We start from the raw sequence: 21,679 nt of genomic DNA, 5'->3' as shown, positions 1-21,679 counted from the left end.
TTTATCCTTGCTTTCACTATCTTCAAAGATGTTACTGAAGTGTATGTTGTGTTGTGTTTGGCCCATTTTTGCTTCCAGGTATTTTATGGTTTCTGTTCTTATGTCTAGGTCTTTAATCCACTTTGAGTTGATTTTTGTGTGTGGTGTGAGGTAGTGATCTAGTTTCATTTTTAACATGTAGCTTCCCAGTTTTCCAAACACCATTTGCTGAACAAAATTTCTTTGTTCCATTGTATCTTCTTTGCTCCTTTGTCAATCATTAGATGTCCATAAACCTGTGGGTTTATATCTGGGTTTTCTATTCGAATACACAGGTCTATGTATCTGTTCTTGTTGCAGTACCATGCCATTTTGATTATTATGGCTTTGTAGGATAGCTTTAAGTTTGGGATTACAAAGCCTCCATTCTCTTTCTTCTTAGTCACGAGAGTTTTGGCTATTTGAAGTCTTTTGTTGTTCCATATGAATCTCATCAATATATATATAGAATCTATTTCTTTGAAGGATGTCATTGAGACTTTTATTGTTATGGCATTAAATCTGTGTATCGCTTTTTGTAGGATGAGCATCTTGATGATATTAATTCTCCCTATCCATGAGCAGGGGATGTCTTTCTATGTCATGGTGTCTTCTTGTATTTCTTTTAACAGTGCTTTGTAATTTTCTTTGTATAGGTCTTTTACCTCTTTTGTTAGGTTGATGCCCAGATACTTGATTCTTTTTGTTTTGATTGAAAAGGATTTTTTTTTTAATTTCTGATTCTTCTGATGGTTGTTTGTGTATAGGAAGGCCTCTAACTTTTGTGTTTTGATTTTATAGCCTGCTAGCTTTCTAAACTCCTTGATTGTTTTGATTAGTTTTTCTGTGGAATTTTTAGGGTTTTTCATGTAGATTAACATATCATCTGCAAATAAGGACAGTTTTAATTTTTCTTTCTCTATTTGGATTCCTTGTATGACTTTTTTTCTATCATATTGCTCTGACTAGAACTTCGATTGTTATGTTGCAGAGCAGTTAGATAGTGGATACCCTCGTCTTGTTCCTGATCTCAAAGGAAAGGCTTTCAGCTTTTCTCCATTGAGGATAATATTGGCTGTGGGTTGGTCATATATGGCTGCTATCGTGTTGAGGTATGTTCCTTCTATTCCGAGGATTTCGAGGACCCTAAATATAAATGGATGTTGAACTTTTTCAAATGCCTTCTTCACATATATTGATATTATTATGTGGTTTTTATTTTTCTGTCGGTTGATGTGATTGATTACAACTATCCTAGAACTTTTTCTTCATATAGTTGCACATCTGTATGATTTATTGGCCTATGTTTCTACCATTGTTGCTCTTACCACTAATTAACATATAAGAACATCAAATTTGCTTTCCTTAACGATTATGTACAAAATATTGACTCTTCACATGTTATTGATAAAAGAGGAAGATTATCCAAATGCGGGTCATTAAAATAATTTGTTGAGACAGCTACATTTACTTTCCTAAAATTATAGGGAGGTTTTGACAGTTAATTTTCTTCAGAATTGGCTCTTCCTGGTGGCACAACAGGTTAAAGCACAGTACTAAAGAAGCTAAAGCCACTTCAGCATGAGTATGATCCCTGTCTGTCCTGGAGGTCACCTACATGGAGCAACAGTCCCTCCTGAACCACCTGCTGCTCCCCTTAGCAGTGTACTTCATCCATCTGCCTGTTCTGTTCCCTACTCTGTCTCTGGTGAATCCTCTCACTGCCCTTGTGCTTCTGGCCTGTACCCCAGTTCTTTATGTATAAATAATCTTTAACATTTTTTTGCTCTCTAGAATTGTTTCTGAGCATAGACACAGAAAAATCAAAATGATTTTTGTTACAAAAACAATTTTAAGTTTACTTATTAAAAACATTATTTTAGTTTAAAACTATCATTCTTCTCAGAATTTGTATTCATACTCTGCTTTACTTATCCATAGAGCAGAAACATTGAAAGTAAGAAAAGAGAAGGATATATGTCTTTGCAACTAACATTCTATTTTAATTTATTCATATTTTAATTATGATAAAAATGTTCACAAAATTGATTTCTGAAATATTCATTAAAATTAGACCCTGTGAGATTTGCCTTTCTCCTTTTATCTTGCTAAAATAATTGAATGTTGCACTATGGTTCTTGTTAGGGTATGAGCTACATTCAAAATAGATCACTTTATTTAAAACATACAAACACAATAGTCATTAAATGTTTTAATATTACATTTTCCTTTTTGCTCTTCTGAAATTTACATTTTTCTTTGAGTCAATAGAGTGAGAATAACATGGGTTATGTTTAGTCAAGTGATACTCTTACGAAAATAACAATATGACTTTTAAATTTTATTATCTACTGTTATCTAGATAACATGCATTTACAATACTGAACATGATTCAAAGTTATAGGATCACCTCTTTTAGCTGCATTTTATTGCAACTGCCTAGAATGCACCCACTATCTACCCTGGTCCAATGGATCCCCTCCACAAATTGCTCTCCATCACCTGTGTCCCTCACTGGAACCCTGATTTTTATAGCTAGATTTCTAGAATTTTTGTTCTATTTTGTCTTGTTGAGACCCTTGTTTTGTTTCACTGTATTGTATATATGGGAAAACCATCCAATAGTTTTCTCCTTCTGATTTATTTTATTTAGCATAACTGGCTCTATTTCCATCATGTTCTCAAAAGTGGCAAGAAGATTTTTTTTTAAATTGCTGAATAGTATTCAATTTATATATATAAGAATTTAGTATATATTCTTATATATAACCAGGGCCTTCCTGGTGGCACATGGGTTAAATTCTCAGCACTATCAAGTTATCACCAGCCAAGGTGACCTGAGCTAAGTCCCAGGCAGGAAGCTAACTTACATGGCACAACAGATCTCTCCTGTCTCTTCCTCTGCTCCCCTCACCATTTTATTTCAGTAGATCTGCCTGTTCTGCTCCCAGTCTGTTTCTGGTTAATACCCCTCACCACCCTTGCACCTATGGTCTTAACCCCAAATCTGTATGTGTAAATAAAACTGCCTTAAAAAAATAAAATCAAATAGATCAATTGTCAACTGCTTTAATGGAATGAAAATAATAACCAGATTTATATCTCTGCTTATGGATTTTCCCACTAAGTTACCTTATAAAACAGCAGAGTGCAAGCATATATTTATGAAAATTATAGGTGTGATCATCTCAACTTCTTTTGTACCTGTGATTTCTAAAAGATTCCAATTCAAGCCAATTATGTCTTCATATTTTTTCAAGATAAGACTAAGTTATATGACATTAAGTAAAATTGTTTCCTAGGATGTCATACCATTGTTAACCTATGGATTATTTTTTCTTAGAAACATTTCCTCTATAATAATATAAGAATTTAAGAATCTGTTGTGTATAAGACTGAATGCTTAGTTGTTCTTGAATTTTTTTTTACAGATATTTTATATAAGTAAACATTAAATTTTAGCTTATCTTCTCTGAATGTAGAAAAAAATAGGGCCAAATAACACAGAAGTGTTCTGATATGTTGGAAATATTTGGGGGAAATAATAACTTGTGGTAAACCTGAATAAATGACCATATAAACTTTATTTTCTCATAAGCTCTTTTGTATGCATTTATCTTATGTAAATTCATTGGGCTGGCATTTTATAATGTTAAGTGCTCATTCAGAATTTTAAAAAGGGTTGATTTCAATTTTCATTTTTCATTTTAGGCCAGTCACCACAGAAAACCTCAGCAGCAAATTTACCAGTTCCCAACTCTATAAATAACTCCAGCTGCCTTTCCTCCTCTCATTCTCCATCAAGAAGTATAGCTGTTCGATCATTATCTAGAGCTGCTTCTGAAATTTCAGAAATTGAATATGTGGACATCACTGACAATAATGAGCCTTTCTTAGATGGCAGTGCTGAACAGGAAACCTTAGATAATTTGGAAAGAGAATTAAGTATGCTGAGAAGTCTTGCAGGTAGTGCTATTTTCTTATTTTTTTGCTCTGGACAGTGTTCACTGTGCCTGATTCTCCATATGCCTCTGCAAAAAAACAAGCTAACAAGCAAAATAGCCTTCTTTTCTGTTTTTAACCATTATACTTTATCCATTTCTCAGAAATCTTCCTATGTCATCCTGAAAATGTTAAAATGTGTGAAAGACCACCCTCACCGGAGAGAGTATCCCTTAGGGCATGTAATACACATTGGAATCATGGACTAAGGAGCTTCACGTGAACTGAAAAACAATTTTCTTCCTCCTTTCTACAAACTCACTGACTTTCTTACCTCTGTAGATTTACAAAAACTCTACAGTGTTCCTCAATCTCTAATATCTGTTTAAACCCACAAGAGATTCTGATTGAGTATATCAGTGGTAGGAATAGATATTCTATATATGTAACAAGTAATCATTTGGTGTCAACACTGCTTTTTGGCAGGCCATAGATTGAGGAGAAATTCTATTTGTACATTCTATTTCCTAAATCTCAATGAAAACATTGTAACATATAACCATATTCTTGAATATTCAAAGGTCTGGATTGGTAAAAATTAATGGGGGAATAAATCCTGTTAATTTCATCAGAAAGACATTCGTACAATTTGATAGAGCAGCTGCAAGCCCAAGAAAAAGGTCAGAAAGTTCTGTAGGCCAGTACATTGCATACTAACTGCTACTTCTCTTATTCACCTTAGAATAAAAAAAAGTGCTATATTTCTGAAAAGGATACATCTTAGTTTTAAAAATTCAAGCAATAGGGAAAAATAGAATATAGTAAGCCAAAATATTCCTATTATGAAAACAACCATTATTAATATTTGATAAACATTATTTTTAACATGTCTGTTTATAGTGTAAGTATACAAATATAAATTTATAGTTTGAAGAATGTGTAGACTGAAGGGAAGATTGTAGTTTTATAAAATGTAGATTGAAGCATTAAAAATGTATATATCTCCCTAATTTAACAAAAGAAAGAATGAAATGAAGCTAAGAGAAATTATATATTTCAATCTAATTTTTCAGCATAAATTATGTTGGATTATGTAAAACTTTTTTTTTCATAGGCAAAACATAGTGGAATATTGGTGATTTTATATGACCCAACTTGCAATTTATTCAAATATACTTTTAAAATTAAGGGACACATTTAAAAAAAAATCAACTATTGGAGCCATTTTTTAAAAATGAAGTATCATTGGTTTACAACACCCTTTGTGATTTGAGGCTATATAATATAGTTCTTTAGATTTGTGTTACAACAACAAAACGAACATAGATCATTGGTTCCCACCCACTTTGTTCTTAGTCCAATCTCCTCCTCTCAGTAGTTTTATTTAATCTAGAGGATTTAGTTTCAGACATAATGATTATATCCCTAGAGTGAAAGATGAGGTACCTTTTTTTCTCTTTATTTTGCTTTGTTTTGTATTCTTTCAGTGATTTATTTATTTATGCATACAATAACTGGGGTACAAGCCAGATGTGTGGGGGGCGGGGTGGGAGAATTCACCATAGACAGTGGGAAACAAAACAGGCAGATCTACTGAAATACACTGCTGATGGGAGCAGTGGACCAGACAGGAGAGCTCTGCTGTGTCATCTGTGTCACCTCCCTGGTTGGGGATCAAACTTTTGCTGCAGTGGCTTCAGGTTGCTTCATGGTGCTGCACTTTAACCCATTGTGCTGCACTTTAACCCATTGTGCCACCTTGCTTTGTTTTTTAAGCAGAATTGTTCTAGACTGTATTATATTGAACTGCCACTTTTTTTTTCAGATTTTTATTGCCTAGTAAGTGAAAATTAATATGGATTAAATATTCAATATTCAAAAATCGGTATTACTATGTATTGAGGTAATGTTGTAATACATGGTTCAGAGATATAAGTCCACACCTCTTCAAATGTATATTGCTATATCACCCAGAGCACTGAGTCCTCTACATAAGCCCTTTGGAGAACTTTATACTTTGTTTCCCATACCAACTTTCCCCTCTGGTAGCCTCAGTTCTTAGTCAGATTTCTAAGTTTTCTTTTTATCTTTGCCTAACTTTTTATTATTATTATTATTATTATTATTATTATTATTATTATTATTACATTGCACATCTGAGTGAAACCATCCAGCATTTGTTTCCATCCTTCTGGTTTGTTCTGCTTTAGCATATGCCCCCAGTTACACCCATGTTGCTGCAAATGGCAAGATTTCACCTTTTTTAATAGTAGACTAGAATTCCACTGTGTTTGGATATATATTATTAAACTACTTGTTTGTCTTTGGGCACTTAGCCATAACTTGGCTATTGGAAAGAGTGCTTCAATGAATATAAGAATGCATATATTGCTTTGAATCAATGTCTTTATAGTCTTTGTATAGATACATATGTGTGGAGTTGTTGAATCATATGATCATAAATATATGTTTAATCTTTTGAGAAAACCTCCATATTGTTTGCCTTGGGAGATAGACCAGTCTACTTTCCCACCTTTTTTTCTTCATCTTTACCAACCATAGTTTTTTTCTGACATGGGCCATTCTCACAGGCAGAGTGTTGTTATATTGTGAATTTGACTTGCTTAGCATTGAACTTATTCTTGTGCCTGTTGAATGGCCATGTGTATATCTTCTTTGGAGGTATTTCTAGTTCCCATTCAACTCTTTGATTGAGATTTGTTTCTTCTTCTTAGTTGTTAGTGTTTTATATAGACCTAGGATTTTAGTCCCTTCACTGCAGAAACATTTAGTTTGCTGTAGTCCTATTTGATTGTTTTTCTGTGTTTTTCCCGATTTAAGAGGAGAGCTCCTGAAGACTTTACTAAAGCTAATTTGTGGAGTGTTATCACTTTGTTTTCTAATGTAGTTTAATTTTGTAAGTCTAGTATTTAAACCACCTTTATTTGTTTTTTGTGTATGTAAGTGCATGGGTGTGAGCTATTAGTCTAGGTTCATTGTTTTGCATGTGGCTGTCAAGTTTTACCATACCAGTTTTTATAGACACTTTCCATTCTGAATTGTATTTTCTTGGCTTGTCATAGATTAGCTGTCCAATTAATTATGGGCTTATTTATAGGTTCTTAATTCCATTCCATTACAATTTTTAAAGATAATTTTATTTACTTATGCATACAAGAACTGGGGTCTAGGCTAGAGGTACAACAGGTGAGAGGATTCACCAAAGACAGAGTGGGGAACAGGTCAGGAAAACTGACTGATTTACACTGCTGAGGGGAACAGCGGGTGATACAGGAGAGGTTTGCTATGCCATGTGGGTTAGTTCCCTGGCTGGGGATTGAATTCAGTCCACTTTGCTGGTAATGGCTTGATAGTGCTGAGACTTCAACCCCTACACCATCAGGGGTGCACTCTACTCCATTATTTATACATATATTTTTATTCTAACACACTACTATTTTGATTACTATCACCTCTTATTATAGTTTGAAGTCTAGGGTTGCCTTTTTTTTATTTTTGTCAGAACTGTTTTAGGTATTTGAGTTATTTTTTTGTGTTTTTAAATGAAATGTTTTTTATATGTATTTTTTTTTTTTTTAGAAAGTCAGTATACCTTTAAAATATATTGCAGTGAACCTATGCATTGCTTTGAGAGACATGTCCATATTAACAGTGGTGATTATTTTAGTCCATGAGTGGGAGATATATTTCTATTCATTTGGAACTTCCATTTGTTTTAAGAATATATTATAGATTTCATTGTATGAGTCATTTACTCCATCGTTATGTTTATTCATAGTATTTACCTCTTTAACTTGAGAAAGTAAATTGGATTATATATTTCATACAATTTGACTATGTTTCCGCACTGGATCACCAAAAATTTTTGAATTCTATAGCTGCCCACTTTATTGTATTGATTTTTTTGTTTCTAATATTTATTTTTAGTGGAATCTTTAGGGTTTTCTTTGTGTATATCATCTGTAAATAGTCATACCTTTATTTCTTCTTTTCCAAGTTATTAACTGTATTTATCTTGCCTAATTGTTTTAGCTAATAGTTATAATATTGTATTGAATCATCATGTTGTAAGTGGCCATCCTTGCATTATATATGAACTTGGAGGAAAATTTCAGTTTCATACTACTGTGAATGATGTTACCTGGGGTTTGTCCTACTTATTTTGTTCAAATGTGTTTCTACTATTCACGCTATTATTTAGAGTTATTAATCATAGATGAATGTTGGCTTTATGACACTCTCTGACTCTATTGATATGATTGTATGATTTTTAATCTTTCCTTTTGTTGATATGGTGAATTAGATCCATCAATTTTTCAGGTGTTGAATCAATTACTGGAGTAGTTCCTCGTTGGCATTTTTTATATTGTCGACTTTGGTTTTCTTTGCTGAAAAAAAAAATGAGGATTTTTGCATCTATTTTCATCAGAGATTTTGGTCAATAGTTTCCAGTTTTTATAATGTCCTTTCTGCTTTTTAATAGCAGAAGACTTTTTAACTCATGCAAAGTGTTTGGAAGCATTCCCTTTCCTCAGTATTTTGCAGAATTTGGGAAAGTTACATTTGTCTTTTATGGAGTGATAGAACTCACTAGTAAAACCAGTGTTGTTGTTATTTGTGTGTGTGTGTGTGTGTGTGTGTGTGTGTGTGTGTGTATGAGAGAGAGAGACTTTTGATTGCCTTTCTTGTAATTGGTCTGTTTAAGTTTCTATTTCTTCCTGATTCTAAAATCGATGATTCTGAGTAATTTTCATTTCTTCAAGATCATTCAGCTTATTGGCATATAGATGTTCATTATATTATTCTCTTATGACCCTTTGTATATTGAGATTTCTGTTTAACAATTATTCTTTCATTTCTGATGCCACTTATTAGAGTTTCATCCTTTTTTTTAAATTTGCGAGCTTTTTTTTTCTTTATGAGTCTTTATGAGTGCTCTTTGTTTAATAACAAACTTTCAGTTTTCTTGATCTTGGACTGTTCAAATGTGCTCTCATTTATTTCTTCTCTGTTTTTTTTTTTTTTATAATTTCCTTCTTCTCCTGGCTTTTGGTATAATTTGATGTCCTTTTTTCTTGTTTCTTAAATTGTAAGGTTAGATTATTTTAGACCCTCTTGTTCTTGTATTCTAATGCTTCCCTTGCAGTACAGCTTTTGTTTTCCCATAGGTTTGGACAGCTTATGTCCCATTTCTTTTATCTGTAGGTATTTTTAATTTCTATACTACTTTCCTTGTTAACTCAGTGTTCATTCTTTACAGTGTTGTTAAGTTTCCATGTATCTGAGGTTTAGCCCATATCTTTATTATTTTTTTAATGGTCAAATTTTAATTTTATACAATTTTCCTTGGAAAAGATACTTGATATATCAGATTTATTTATTTGTTGACACTTGCTCTGTAAAATAACATGTTATACATTTTTGAGAATTTCTGTGTACACTTGTGTCATGTGTAATCATCTTCCTGGGGGGTTAAGTGATCTCTGTTTATTATGTTACAAAATTTGTTTAAGGTGACTGTTTCCTTACATGCTGTCTATTGATGAAAATAGACAGTCTATTAGCTGTCTATTGATGAAAATGGATTATTGATGTCCCTCATGGCCATTATTTTGCTTTCATTCTTTTTTTTTCAACTAATAATTGATTTATATATTTTGATGTTTTTTCATTTGGTGCATATATAGATGTTATGCCTCCTTCATGTAGAGATAATAATCATCACATAGTGTCTTTTGTTACCATTTTTTGCTGTATGTTTTTTTCTGCTATAAATATGTCTGTCCCTTCCTGTTTTATGATCCCATTTGCTTGTGTACTTCTTTTCTGACTATTTCTTTGAGTCTATGTTATTTTTGGAATCAAGATGAATCATCAGCAAGTCCTATTTATTTTGATTTGTGCTCCACCTAGCCACTTTTAAGTGTAAGTTCAGTCCATTTATATTTGGGGTGACTAATAATATATGATGAATAGTAATTGCTCTGGGTTTAGTTTTCTGGTTCTTGTAGTTTTCCTTGTTCATTATTTTTATTTTTATTTTATTTTAATTTGGGTAAAAGAACTCCTTCACACATTTCTTATAGACAATATCTAGTGTTTGCAAACTTCTGATTGATTGGAAAGTTCTTTAATATTTCCTTATATCTAAGAGTATTGCAGCATATAGTTTTCTTGGCTTAAGATTTATATCTTTTAGTGTTTTAATATGTGTTTCTATGCTGTTCTTACTTGTAGGGTTTCTTCAGAGAAGTCTGTTGTAAGTACTTTATTCTCCTAGCCACCTTCAATATATATATTTTTTAATCATGAACTCTTGGTAATTATTACATTTTGGTGAAGGTATCATTGCATTCAAATAATCTATTTAGTTATTTTCTCACATTTGGAAATATATTCTCTATTATTTCTTAGAATAAACTCTATGTCCCCCTCTCTCATCCTTTTTGGGATTCCATTGTCCTTATATTGTCTTCCTCAGAAGACTGGGATTATTCTTGAAGTGCTCTTCATTATTTTTTAATTTGTTGTTCTCTTTCTTCTTCGAACTGGGTACTTTGTGCATTATTACCTTGCTATCACTAATTAGATCCTACATTTATTCTTCCACAGAAGCCTCTGGAATTTTCAGTGTCACCTGCAGAGCTTTAACAAATTGAATCTATTATTTTCATATATTAATATTATATTTATTTTTAATATTCATTTTTTCCATTTTAATGTTATTTTTTATGTGTACATTTTTTTTTTGTCAGGCTTTTTGAATTTTCTTGGTTCACGCTGTAATTTATAAGAAGATCAAATCTTCCATGTTTTTGTGTTTGGATTCTGGAGATTGTTCTCTCCTTTTGGTTTTGTATCCCTTTGAGACCTCCTGTCACCGACTGTTGTATTTTTTGCTCTGCCCTTTCATGTTTTGAACAGTATATCTAACAGAAACCTGGAGACTTGAGGTGTGTCTACCTTTTCCAGCAGGTGGCACTGTGGTTTTGTGTATTTCTTTTTTGGCCTTTCCAACACCTTTTGGTCCAGAGACCTCATATTGGAGTTGTGGATTCAGGTGTTTTGGGAAGGGACTTATCTGGTGCATCACTGGAGTAGATGTGCTGGAGAGGATCTGGCTTGTACCTGTGGCACTTTATTTTTTTCGGGTTTCTAGGCCCTCATCTCTTCAGTCTGTGTGATTGATGTATAGCCCAACCTGTAAGGAGTACCTCTTCACATATACTCCCTCTTACTCAAAGGTACATGCCTTTGTGTTGTTTAGTTCTCGCCTCCCCTCAGTCACTTCCTGAGTGGCAGTGCTGCACAAGACAGCCTCTTACCTAACTACATTTCTCCCCACCTACTTCTTGTTCAGTGAAATATGAATCTCCTTTGTGTCCTTTCTGGTGCAGACTTTGCTTGTCCCTGAGGTCCCAGAGTTATTATATTTCTTTCCCAATTCCTGGGACTCTGGGTATAGGTCTCAAATGCTTTTTGGAGCTGAATGTTGCTTTCTGGAACAAAGTAAGGAACCACTTCTAATGCCATCTTGGTGTTCCTCTTCCAAATTTGATAGATTTAACTGCACAGAATGTTAATAATTATCAGAGCAGCTTCCCACAGCCCACATAAGATTATTGATTTGTTTGGCTTATAACAACATCATGGTTGCTACTGTGCCTTCTCCTGAGTGGCAACACCTCCCCCTGTTATAGGGCAGGGAGAGAGGGACACCACTGAACCCCCAAACCTGCCTGCTCTAAAAAGGTTCTGCCATCCGCTGCATCCAGGCAAGACAAATAAAACCTTTAATAGAAAGAAACTAATACAATCAGTATGCAGTACAGAAAAGACCAAGAATATAGTTTCTAAATCAAACACCCACATTTATTCATTCTCTCATGGGTAAAAGTTCACCCAAAAGAGACTGGCCCAAATCAAGACATGAAAGCCCACCACAAGCCTAAAACACCTTCCAGCAGGGATTGATGAAAAAGGTCAGAAATGGCCAGGCAAATCTTGGAGGAAAAGAGCAAAATCAAAATAAGGATAAATGCTGCCATAGTCAGCCTCCCTACAGGTATCTCACCCACATCTGTTTCAACCAGTCCAGGACCAAGAAGCAAGCACAGTTTCTTCACATGTCTCTCTGCTCTATGTGCCTCCCTCAGGCCTCCTGGCTCTCCATCCTGCCTCCTTCCTCTTCAGTCTCCTTACCAGATTCTCATCTTCTCTTTCCTCAGTTTCACCCTCTTTTTGAATGAGGCAGGAAACTGAAACCTCTCTGTCTCCTGAAGACCACCCTTTACACCCGTACCTTTTCATAGCAACATGGATTCTGGCAAGCCATGTTCCTCTTCATGGTCCTGGCATCTTTACTGAGCTTTTGTTTGTTTTGCTTTCATCTAAACCTAGACAATTTGACTGTGTCATTATTCAGAATGTCTTATTTATTTATTTATTTATTTATTTTTTGTCCTTGTAGGTGATTGGCATATTGGCTAAATTGCATTATTGTGTTATTATTTATTTTTCTCTAAACTTATTAGGAATTAATTTTATCCCTAGATACTGGTGTTATTTTGTCCTTAAATTATTTTTCCATTTTACTTTATTTGGCTCAATTTAATTTAAAATAGTTTTTCTACCATGGAGGACTCACAGTATCTCGATTACCTGACTCTATTTCTGTTTGAGAATGATGGCAAACTTTATATTTAAGTGTTAAATAGATTAAGGATAATTTCCTTGGATCACTTTCTTATCTTAAAAGTTGCGCATATTGGGTCATAATTTTCTGAGATTGAATTCTCTGAACTAAACTAATCTCAAGTCACCTTGACTTTTTACTTCATCTTCTCTTCCATTTGTCAGGCTTCTTCCCTGGGGCGTGAGCATTTTTTTTTTTTTCCCCACAATTCTTGAAAGGTGGTACCTAGAACAGGATTGTTTCAATGCTAGCAATATAACATTTCTATATACATGGTTTATTTACAAATTTTCTCCTTATTTTCAGAGAATTTTTCTGCTGTTCTGTATTTTTATTGCTTTTCAGTTCTATTTGGCTTTCTTCTATTTAGAAACAGTTTTGTTTATGTTGGATCCTCATTGTACAATCCACATGTTCATTCTTTTTTCCAATTTTCCAATTTTTCATTTCTTGTACATTTACTCTGGTTATCTAAAATTCCATCTTTTAGATTAGCACTTAAATTTAGATTAGCATTTAGTTGATTATTATCCATTATATTGTTTGTCTTTAAAATAAGTTAGCTATCCAAAGGTGTTGCTTTGACACTTTTTTTTTTGTAAACTTTTACATTGACATAATTTCAACTTTTAGAAAACTTGAATTAATACAAAAACAGTACAAGTTAGTAGGTTGTCAGTGGCCTGGGGTGCAGTATTATGCATGGTTTATAATGTGAACTACATGCCTCTTAAATGGTGTGAACCTGTCCCTCTGAATTATAAACAGTGTTTTCAACCAATGTTACCTCAATAAAAAATAATGTATTTAACAAAATGAAATGATACAAGAAGCTCCCTTACAAACATTACTAGTTTGCCTTTTATCCTGTTTATGTGTATACATATACTCCCCCTCCAAACACACACACACACACAGCTCTTTTATGCTGAACAATTTGAGAGGAAATTATAAACATAACTCTTTATAAAATATTACTTCAGGCCCTCCCGGGTGGCACAGCGGGTTAAAGCACAGCACTAAGAAGCTTAAGCCACTTCTGCATGAGTTCGATTCCCACCTGCCCCGGAGGAGATCCGCATGGCGTGGCAGACCTCTCCTGACCTACCCTCTGCTCCCCAAGCAGTGTACTTCATCTGTCTGCCTGTTCTGCTCCCCGCGCTGTCTCTGGTGAATTCTCTCACCCTCCGCATCTCTGGCCTGTACCCCAGTTCTGAATGAATTAAAAAAATATTACTTCAGTGGGTATTTCCCCACAGGCAAGTACATTTTCTTTCATAACTACAGTACAATGATCAATATTAGGAAATTTGATATTGATATGATGAGAACCTCTAATGCACAGTACATATATAATTTTTTAAAATTGTTTCAGTGAAAAAACTATTATTGCTTACTTTTTGCCTAGCATGAAATCCAATCCCAAAACAGATCAACATTTAATTTTTCCTTTTTTTTTATATCTGGTGGTGTTTGATCTTTGAAATTAGTTTACTCCTTTAAAGTATGTTTTATTATTTCACAGTTAAAGATTTTATGGACAGTTACTTATGATCTTGATCTGTTTTCTCCAGATTAACCTATTTTTAACATTTTTTTCAATAGAGGTATATATATTTTTTTTAATTAAGGGAGCAATACTATAATTTAATATACAATTTAAGATTTTCTTAATTAAGGAACATTTTTAGTGAGGTAACACCACCATATATGATTCAGAGATATAACATCACACCATTTCAGTGTATGTTTCTACATTAGTTCCAACTTTTATTTATGGAGTGCTGGATTCTAGTTTGTTTGGGTAGCTAATTGTTATTCCTTTGTATCTCACTTCTTGCCTTTTGTGGGTATACTTGCTTAGGTTCCCAGGCATCTCTTTTCCAGTGAGACTATTCTACTGAAGTAAATGCTTTCTACCTCTACTAAGATGTATCAGTCTTCTCTATGGAGTTAGTGTTCATGGTTGGATCTTACCCTCTTTTCTGTATCTCTACTCTTTTCTTCATCAACAGCATGGGGTAGATAGATGAAGGAATGGGGAGATCAGGCTCCTGAGTGCTCTTGTCTTCTGCATTTCATTATATGTCAAATTTTACTGGACCTGTTTTCAGTGTGTTCTGTTCCTCTGGGTTTATAATGTTCTTGCCTTTGCTAAGCTTCACTAGTGGGTTTTATGTGTTTGAAAAATATTTTAAAATATTCCATCCTTATTTCATGATTGTGTTGTGTGCCCCACATTGGTATGATATTGGGGGGCATTTCTCACTCCTTGGCTCTCCTTTTCTTACTACTAGTTTGGTGTGTTATTGGGCAGGAAATAGAAAAGGCAGTTAGAAGTAGTCCCCAGCTACAGCTCTGTGACTCTTCCATATATTTTATTGGCTATCCTTGCCAGTTTATTAAGTGAACTGACATGCTTTTTTTTTTTTTTTTTTTGACTTTTATGGTTTTGCTTTATTTTACTTGCAATTTCTATTAATTTTGTTAGAGTGCAGGGGTGAAAAAATTATGATCCCTCTTTACCCATTTCTTATTCATTTGCTTTAAAAATCTAATGTGAATCTCCTTGGAGTTAAGTCTTTTACTGCAAGGGAATTCTGAGTTGAAGTATGTCAAGAATGCACTGGATCTAAAGTGATAACATTTTCTCTCTCTCTCATTAACATTTCAACTTTTCAATTTCCTTTATCACATTCATGATTACTTTCTTCATATGTATGTGTGACTTTTTTTCTCATATCCGACATTGGTATTTTCATTACAAAGCATAACTTTTCACAAATGGGGCAGACACACACTATGAAACCTGTGATCCCTCATGGCTTTTCAGATAGCCCAGCGGCACAACACAATAACTTATACACTGGACACTCTAGGAATGCTTGGTATTCAATAACACACCACCCAATAACACACCAAACTTGAACCCCAGAAACAACTCTCCTGTTTGAGAAACTGACTTTAGATTAGTGCATAGCTTTGGAGATGCTCAGTTCCTGAGGAAGGAAGAGGATCATACATCAGCGGAATCAATCCAACAGCCAGTGAGGTGACAGATGTAATGGGAAAATCAGGCCCTATTCTAGAAAATTCACTGATTCTGCACAAGGTTTTTATATTCTGCTTAGCATCAATAGGCAGAAAGATTCCAGTCACATTTCACTACTGATGATACCAAATGGAAAAACTTCATGAGCTTTAGTCTCACACAGACACTGTTACACAATTCATCACTCATACAAATGTAAATGTGTTCACATGCCTGAGAAAGCTGCATTTTTGTGAGCAGCAAAATCTTGTTTCCTGTTGTTAGCTCTAGGATATGTCTATTACTTCTTTCTGTGAAAAATAATGGTGCCAAGGATTTGGTAGAAGAAAAAATTGGAAATGTCTACATTATCTAATTTTAATTTTTCCTTTGATTGTTCTTTGATTTGTTATGGATGATATTAAATCATTTCAGGATAACCAGGAATGGAAATGTGAGCATTTTGGAGAAACAATTTACAACTGAATTAGGAAACTTGGGGAACAAAGCAGGTGTTTGAGAATCAGGCTTTAAAACTTGCTACCACTATCACAGCATAACTTTATGTATAAGTTAGCTAACATTTCCAACTTTTGACAAAAAGAAGGTACTATGGGGTCTCCCTGGTGGCCTCGGGGTTAAATCTCTATAGCCTTGATGGCCCATGGCTTGAACTTCTCAGCCAGGCACCTGAGCCACATGTCCCTATCTCTCCTATCTTTCCTGCTGCTTCCCTTAACAGTGTACATAAGTAAACCTGTCTGTTCTGCTCCCCATTCTCTCTGGTGAATCCTCACACCTCTAGACCTCTGACCTAGACTCCAACTCTGTTTACAAAAATTAGAAATACAATCTTAAAAAAAAAGACATTATGTTCTTCCTATTGAAGTATTTCAACATTTATTTCTATATTTAAATTTTTGGAAGTTTATGTGAAGATGTATATTCTTATACCTTTAATTTGTTCTTATATAGGACAGCTTTATGAAGAGCCTTAAGACTTCCCCCTTTCACATAGTAATGATCATTTTTTCCCTCATCACCATCCCTTTACTCTGTTGTACATTCTCCTTCCTCCCTCTTAGAGCACTCCTTGTGTTAATAATACACTCTGGTCTTTGTAAGCATTTTATTTTGTCAATCTATTATGTAAATAAATGCCCAGTATTTGTCTTGTCTTTCTCACTTGCTTACAATTCATAATAACTCCTTACACTTTTATATTCATGACTGTATTTCACCTTTTCTGATGGCAGAATAATATTCCATAGTATAAATTAATTCATTTGTGATACACTAGTCTGTTGATAGGCATTTAGGCTACTTCCATTTCCTATCTGCAGTAAATATTTCTGAGATAAAGATTGTGGAGACTATAGTATTTTTGTGTTGGTGATACCATGTTTCTTAAACAGAGTCCTAAGCAGGGAATAGCTGTGGTATATGGTATTTCCATTTTTAGTTGTTTTTTTAAGATTTATTCATTTATGCATACAGAACTGGGGTACAGGCCAGAGATGTAGGGGCGATAAGAGGATTCACCAGAGACAGTGGGGAGCAGAACAGGCCGACTGATGAAGTACACTGCTGAGGGGAGCAGCGGGCACCATGGGGCTGGGGATCGAACTCATGCTGAAGTGGCCTTAGCTTCTTAGTGCTGTGTTTTAAATGGCTGCCCTACTAGGGAGGGCCCCATTTTTAGTTTTTTAAGGTAAACGCAAATTACTTTATTTATTTTTCCATCAGTTTGTATTCCCATCCACAGCATAAGGATCTTCTTTCTCCACATCTTCTCCAGAATTTCTTATTGAAAGTCTTTTTAACATGCACACATGGGCTCGTATTTTATTTTTATTTTTTTAATATCTCCATTACAACATCCTTCATTTTGTACAATCTATGGTTCCCCTTGAAATTCCACAATCAATTCACCTGTGCACCATCACCATAGCCCCTTGTGCTCTTTTCCCCTCTCCTTCCTGCTAATCAACAATTTATCTTTTTGTCTTGATAATAGGCACTTGATCTTTATTCCTTTCTCCTCCTCCACTGAATGTCTCTGTTCTATAGTTGCCTGATGATTTTGACTTTTACTGTATTATAGTTATTTTTGTTTCTGATTCCTTCTTTGATTTCACTACATGGTATCTTGTGAGATATAATCATTTTGAAATTATAAACTCTCTCTTATTGGAAACAGTGATGAACATTTTAAAATTTATCTTTTGGTATTCTGGAATCCTCTTTTGTGAATGAAACAACTAAAGGGACTTGAAAACAAAGGGCTTCTTTGCTTCAGGGTCCTCCCTAGTGGCACAGGGAGCTAAGTATCAGCACTATCAAGCTATGGGCAGCCACTGCAGCTTGAGGTAGATCGTAGGACAGGTGACCCCATGGCACAGCAGACCTCTCTTGTCTTACTTACTGTTCCCTTCAGCAGTGTACTTCAATAGATCTGCCTACTCTGCTCCCCATCCTGTATCTGGTGAATTCTTTCACTAGAGAATTAATCTTTAAAAAAAAATAATAATCTTTAAAAAAGTAAACTTTGTCTCAAAGTATATAAGGGTCAGTCCAACTTTTTATTTCTCAGAGGAATAAAATAGATCATATTTTTAGCATGTAGACAAGTGATTTTCTTTGGAATTTTGTGAATTCTCAGGACATTTGACAACTATAACACAAATTTAAAAATCAGTATGTCTAGGTAAAATATGTCAGACAGAGGAACACAAATGCTATATGATATTATTTGTATGTGGACTCTAACTAAAGCCAAACTCAGAAGCAGAGACTAGACTTCCAGAGAAAATTCTGTCATACAATGTATGTCCAAAAAAATGAAGAGACTTGAAATTAATAATCTTTTAGCTTTTCATCTTGTATTAGGAAAAGAATCATCTTACTTGCATTAATTAACCTAACTAGTGATTGATGTTAGAGAAAATGGAAAGATGTTACTAAAAAAAAGAAATCTAGTTATAAGATGAATAAATTCAAGTATCTAAAATATTACATAGCAATTACATTTAATAATAGTGCATTATATACTTGAAAGTGGCAGAGAGAGTAGATCTTAAATGTTACTTCCACACACACATACACACAAAAGCCATGATTATGAGATCGGGTAGAGGTGTTATCTAATATGATAGAGGTTATCATTTTGCAGTATATATATATATATATATATATATATATATATATATATATATATATATGTAGTATATGTTTCAAATTAACATGTACACCTTAAACTTATACAGTGCTAAGTGTCACTTTTATCTCAGTAAAGCTGAAAAACCCAAATCGGAGAATTTACTTGATTAAAATCAAACTTCATACCATGTCCACACACTTCATAAAACTTAGAACTAATTGTGAGAAGATCTGAAGTCTGTATTTATCTTCTTTATGCTGCTTGTACTTTAACTGGGAAGTTTTCATCATAGTATGCTATGCGTTTGTTTCTTGAATTTATGTGCTGACAGTGCATGAAATAAACTATTTCAGATCCTTCAGAAAAACTTTACAACCTAACCTCAGAAGAGTCACCAGGCTTCCACAATCATTCACTGAATGTAAGTCAGACTGCCCTTGAGCTCCTTAACATCTCATGTGCAAAGGAACCCTGTGAAGGTGGGGAAGAGAGGTAGGTTAACCCTAAGGTTTATATATAGTATATAATAGAATTTTGACAGCCAACATTATTTACTATTTAAAGATTGTCTTTATGTGTGTACTTAAATGGCTATTTGCAAAAATGTGTGGGTCCTTTGTTGATATTATAAAAATTTAAGAAAAGGCTTAAGATGTTGTTTCTTTCATGTGAAGAGACGATTCTCTGCTATGCAATGTATGCCAAACTATGAAGAAGACTTTGGGGTTTTTTAATAATCATTCAGCATTTTTTTCTTATATTGAAAAACAATTTTTAGCTGCATTAATTAACCTAATAAAGTTCACTATTTTGCTATAACAAAATCTTACTTAATGTGAGTTGGGTTTTTAGAAACAATATTTAGTTGAAATTTATCCTAGATTATTAATGATAACATTTTGATTTGTATCATATTTTAATGGTGATTAATTGATAAAGGTTATGATAATAAATGCTTCTGAAAAGTAGGCTATTATGTCAGTACATTATTGACATGTTGCAATTTATCGAAATTGTAGGGAATGTCCTTCAATAAGTATTAAGATAAAGTAAAATAAAAATCCTCTGAGTTTTAAATTCCTTTTATTGGTTGGAAATCTAATGTTGTAGTAAGATGGAATCACGAGTCTGTTACTATGTATATCAGAAGAAGGACATCATTTACCTGTAGTTCTTGGATTGTTGCATTTCTAACATCACTAAAATTTATTTTTTAAAGGATCTATTGCTATTTGTTTTCATTAAAAGCAAATAATTTAACCTATGACACACCCTCACTATCGTTTCATAAAAGCAAGGTATTTGCTAATAAATATAAAATCACGCTAACAAAATATAGTTCTTTAAAAAATGTCATGAAAAAGTCACTGCCTTGTCATATTTTTCATACTTTTCTTGTACCAGTGAAAAATGAAATTACTAATCTTCACTGATTCACAGATCAGAGGTTAGGGACTGCTGATTTAGCCTGTGTTGGACAAAAGTAAGAATCCAAATAACAGTTACATATATATATATCACAGTCTTATATATTGCTTAGGGGCATGAATGGGCTGTGAAAATCTAGATCACTTGGACCAAAAAGTTTAAATGATTCAGATTCTTTTCTGTTCCCCTTCTTCTCTTAAACCTCAGATACCAGCATGTTAGAGCTTCTTCCAGTTCCTCTCCATAATAAATTGGAACAAAATAAAATAACTAAATAATTGCTGTCATTAATCTTGGTTTTGACATATCTTGACTGGCTATCCACATAGTCCTAATTTACTGTACACAAAAGAGGTAATTTATCTGGCAGTCTATTCACTGGGATTGTATTAAATAGCCTATGTAATGATGAATGTTGTTAATGATGACCCTCGGCTCTGCATATTTTTGCAGTGCTTTCTGAATCATCAATGAAAGATAGAACCAGGGGCCATAAAATCTTTCCTTGGTTCTACTTTGGCTTTATTTCTGGAAAAAGAAAGAATGATTAGAATTTTTCATTAAAAGGAGGGTTGGTGTAATGGGCACAGTGAACAGCCCCTTCTCATCTACTGGCCTTCAGTGATTTTAACTTATGTAATATTGATCAGAAGATAAATGAAGTGTTGAAATCTGGTTCTGAATATTATATATTGATCTTTCAATGTATTTTCAGCTCTTCTGAAAAAGATACCGACATTCAGTGTTTACTGACACTTCCCGAGAGCAGCTCAGACAATGAAGATGAAGATTTCCTTGACAATCAACAAGTTATCGCACTACCATGGTCAGAGAGTACCTAATACTTTATTCATAACATTCTCCATTTTGTACCCATAACACAACAACAACTGAAAAAAGTAACAAGTTTTTACTATATAGGTACTGGATAATTTGATTATTGCTATCTCTGACGTTTTAAGACTTTCAGACTAATAAAGTTGGTGCAATTATAATTTTTTGAAGATTTATTTATGCATACAGAACTGGGGGACAGGCCAGAGGAGCAAAGGCAGTGACAGGATTCACCAGAGTGGGGAGCAGAAGCAGATCAACGAGGTACACTGCTTAGGGGATCAGCAGGCAAGAAAGGAGTGGTCTGCCTCGCTATGGGCATCACCTCCAGGGCTAGGAATAGAACTTGTGCTGAGGTGGCTGCGGCCAACTTGCAATGCTGCATCCTCATCATTGCACCACCAGGGAGGGCCCTGAAATTATAAATTATAGACTTTTTCTTCCAAATAATATGTTGTCTGTCATACACTATTATTAAAAATCAGATTAATTAAATTTGGTGAAATTTAAGACATAGGAAACACCTGAAGAGAGTTGTGAACCTGTACTC

At 34.0% G+C, this 21,679-nt stretch overlaps 1 protein-coding gene across 1 annotated transcript in view; it reads left to right on the top strand.

Moving 5' to 3' along the window:
• The window catches only part of ZBBX (zinc finger, B-box domain containing), a 127,978-nt gene extending 106,841 nt beyond the window's left edge, over positions 1–21,137 (top strand). Inside the window, exons 15-17 of the mRNA XM_004675381.1 lie at positions 3,730–3,984; positions 19,221–19,359; positions 21,011–21,137. Coding sequence (XP_004675438.1) covers positions 3,730–3,984; positions 19,221–19,359; positions 21,011–21,137 — 521 coding nt within the window. The remainder of the gene's footprint in view (positions 1–3,729; positions 3,985–19,220; positions 19,360–21,010) is intronic.
• Positions 21,138–21,679: the final 542 nt, after the last annotated feature.

Source organism: Condylura cristata, unplaced genomic scaffold (assembly GCF_000260355.1).
Source record: "Condylura cristata isolate star-nosed mole 26May11 unplaced genomic scaffold, ConCri1.0 scaffold00003, whole genome shotgun sequence".
Classification (NCBI taxonomy): domain Eukaryota; kingdom Metazoa; phylum Chordata; class Mammalia; order Eulipotyphla; family Talpidae; genus Condylura; species Condylura cristata.
The sequence above is the reverse complement of the archived record's forward strand: the minus strand, read 5'-3'. Positions and strand labels throughout refer to the sequence as shown.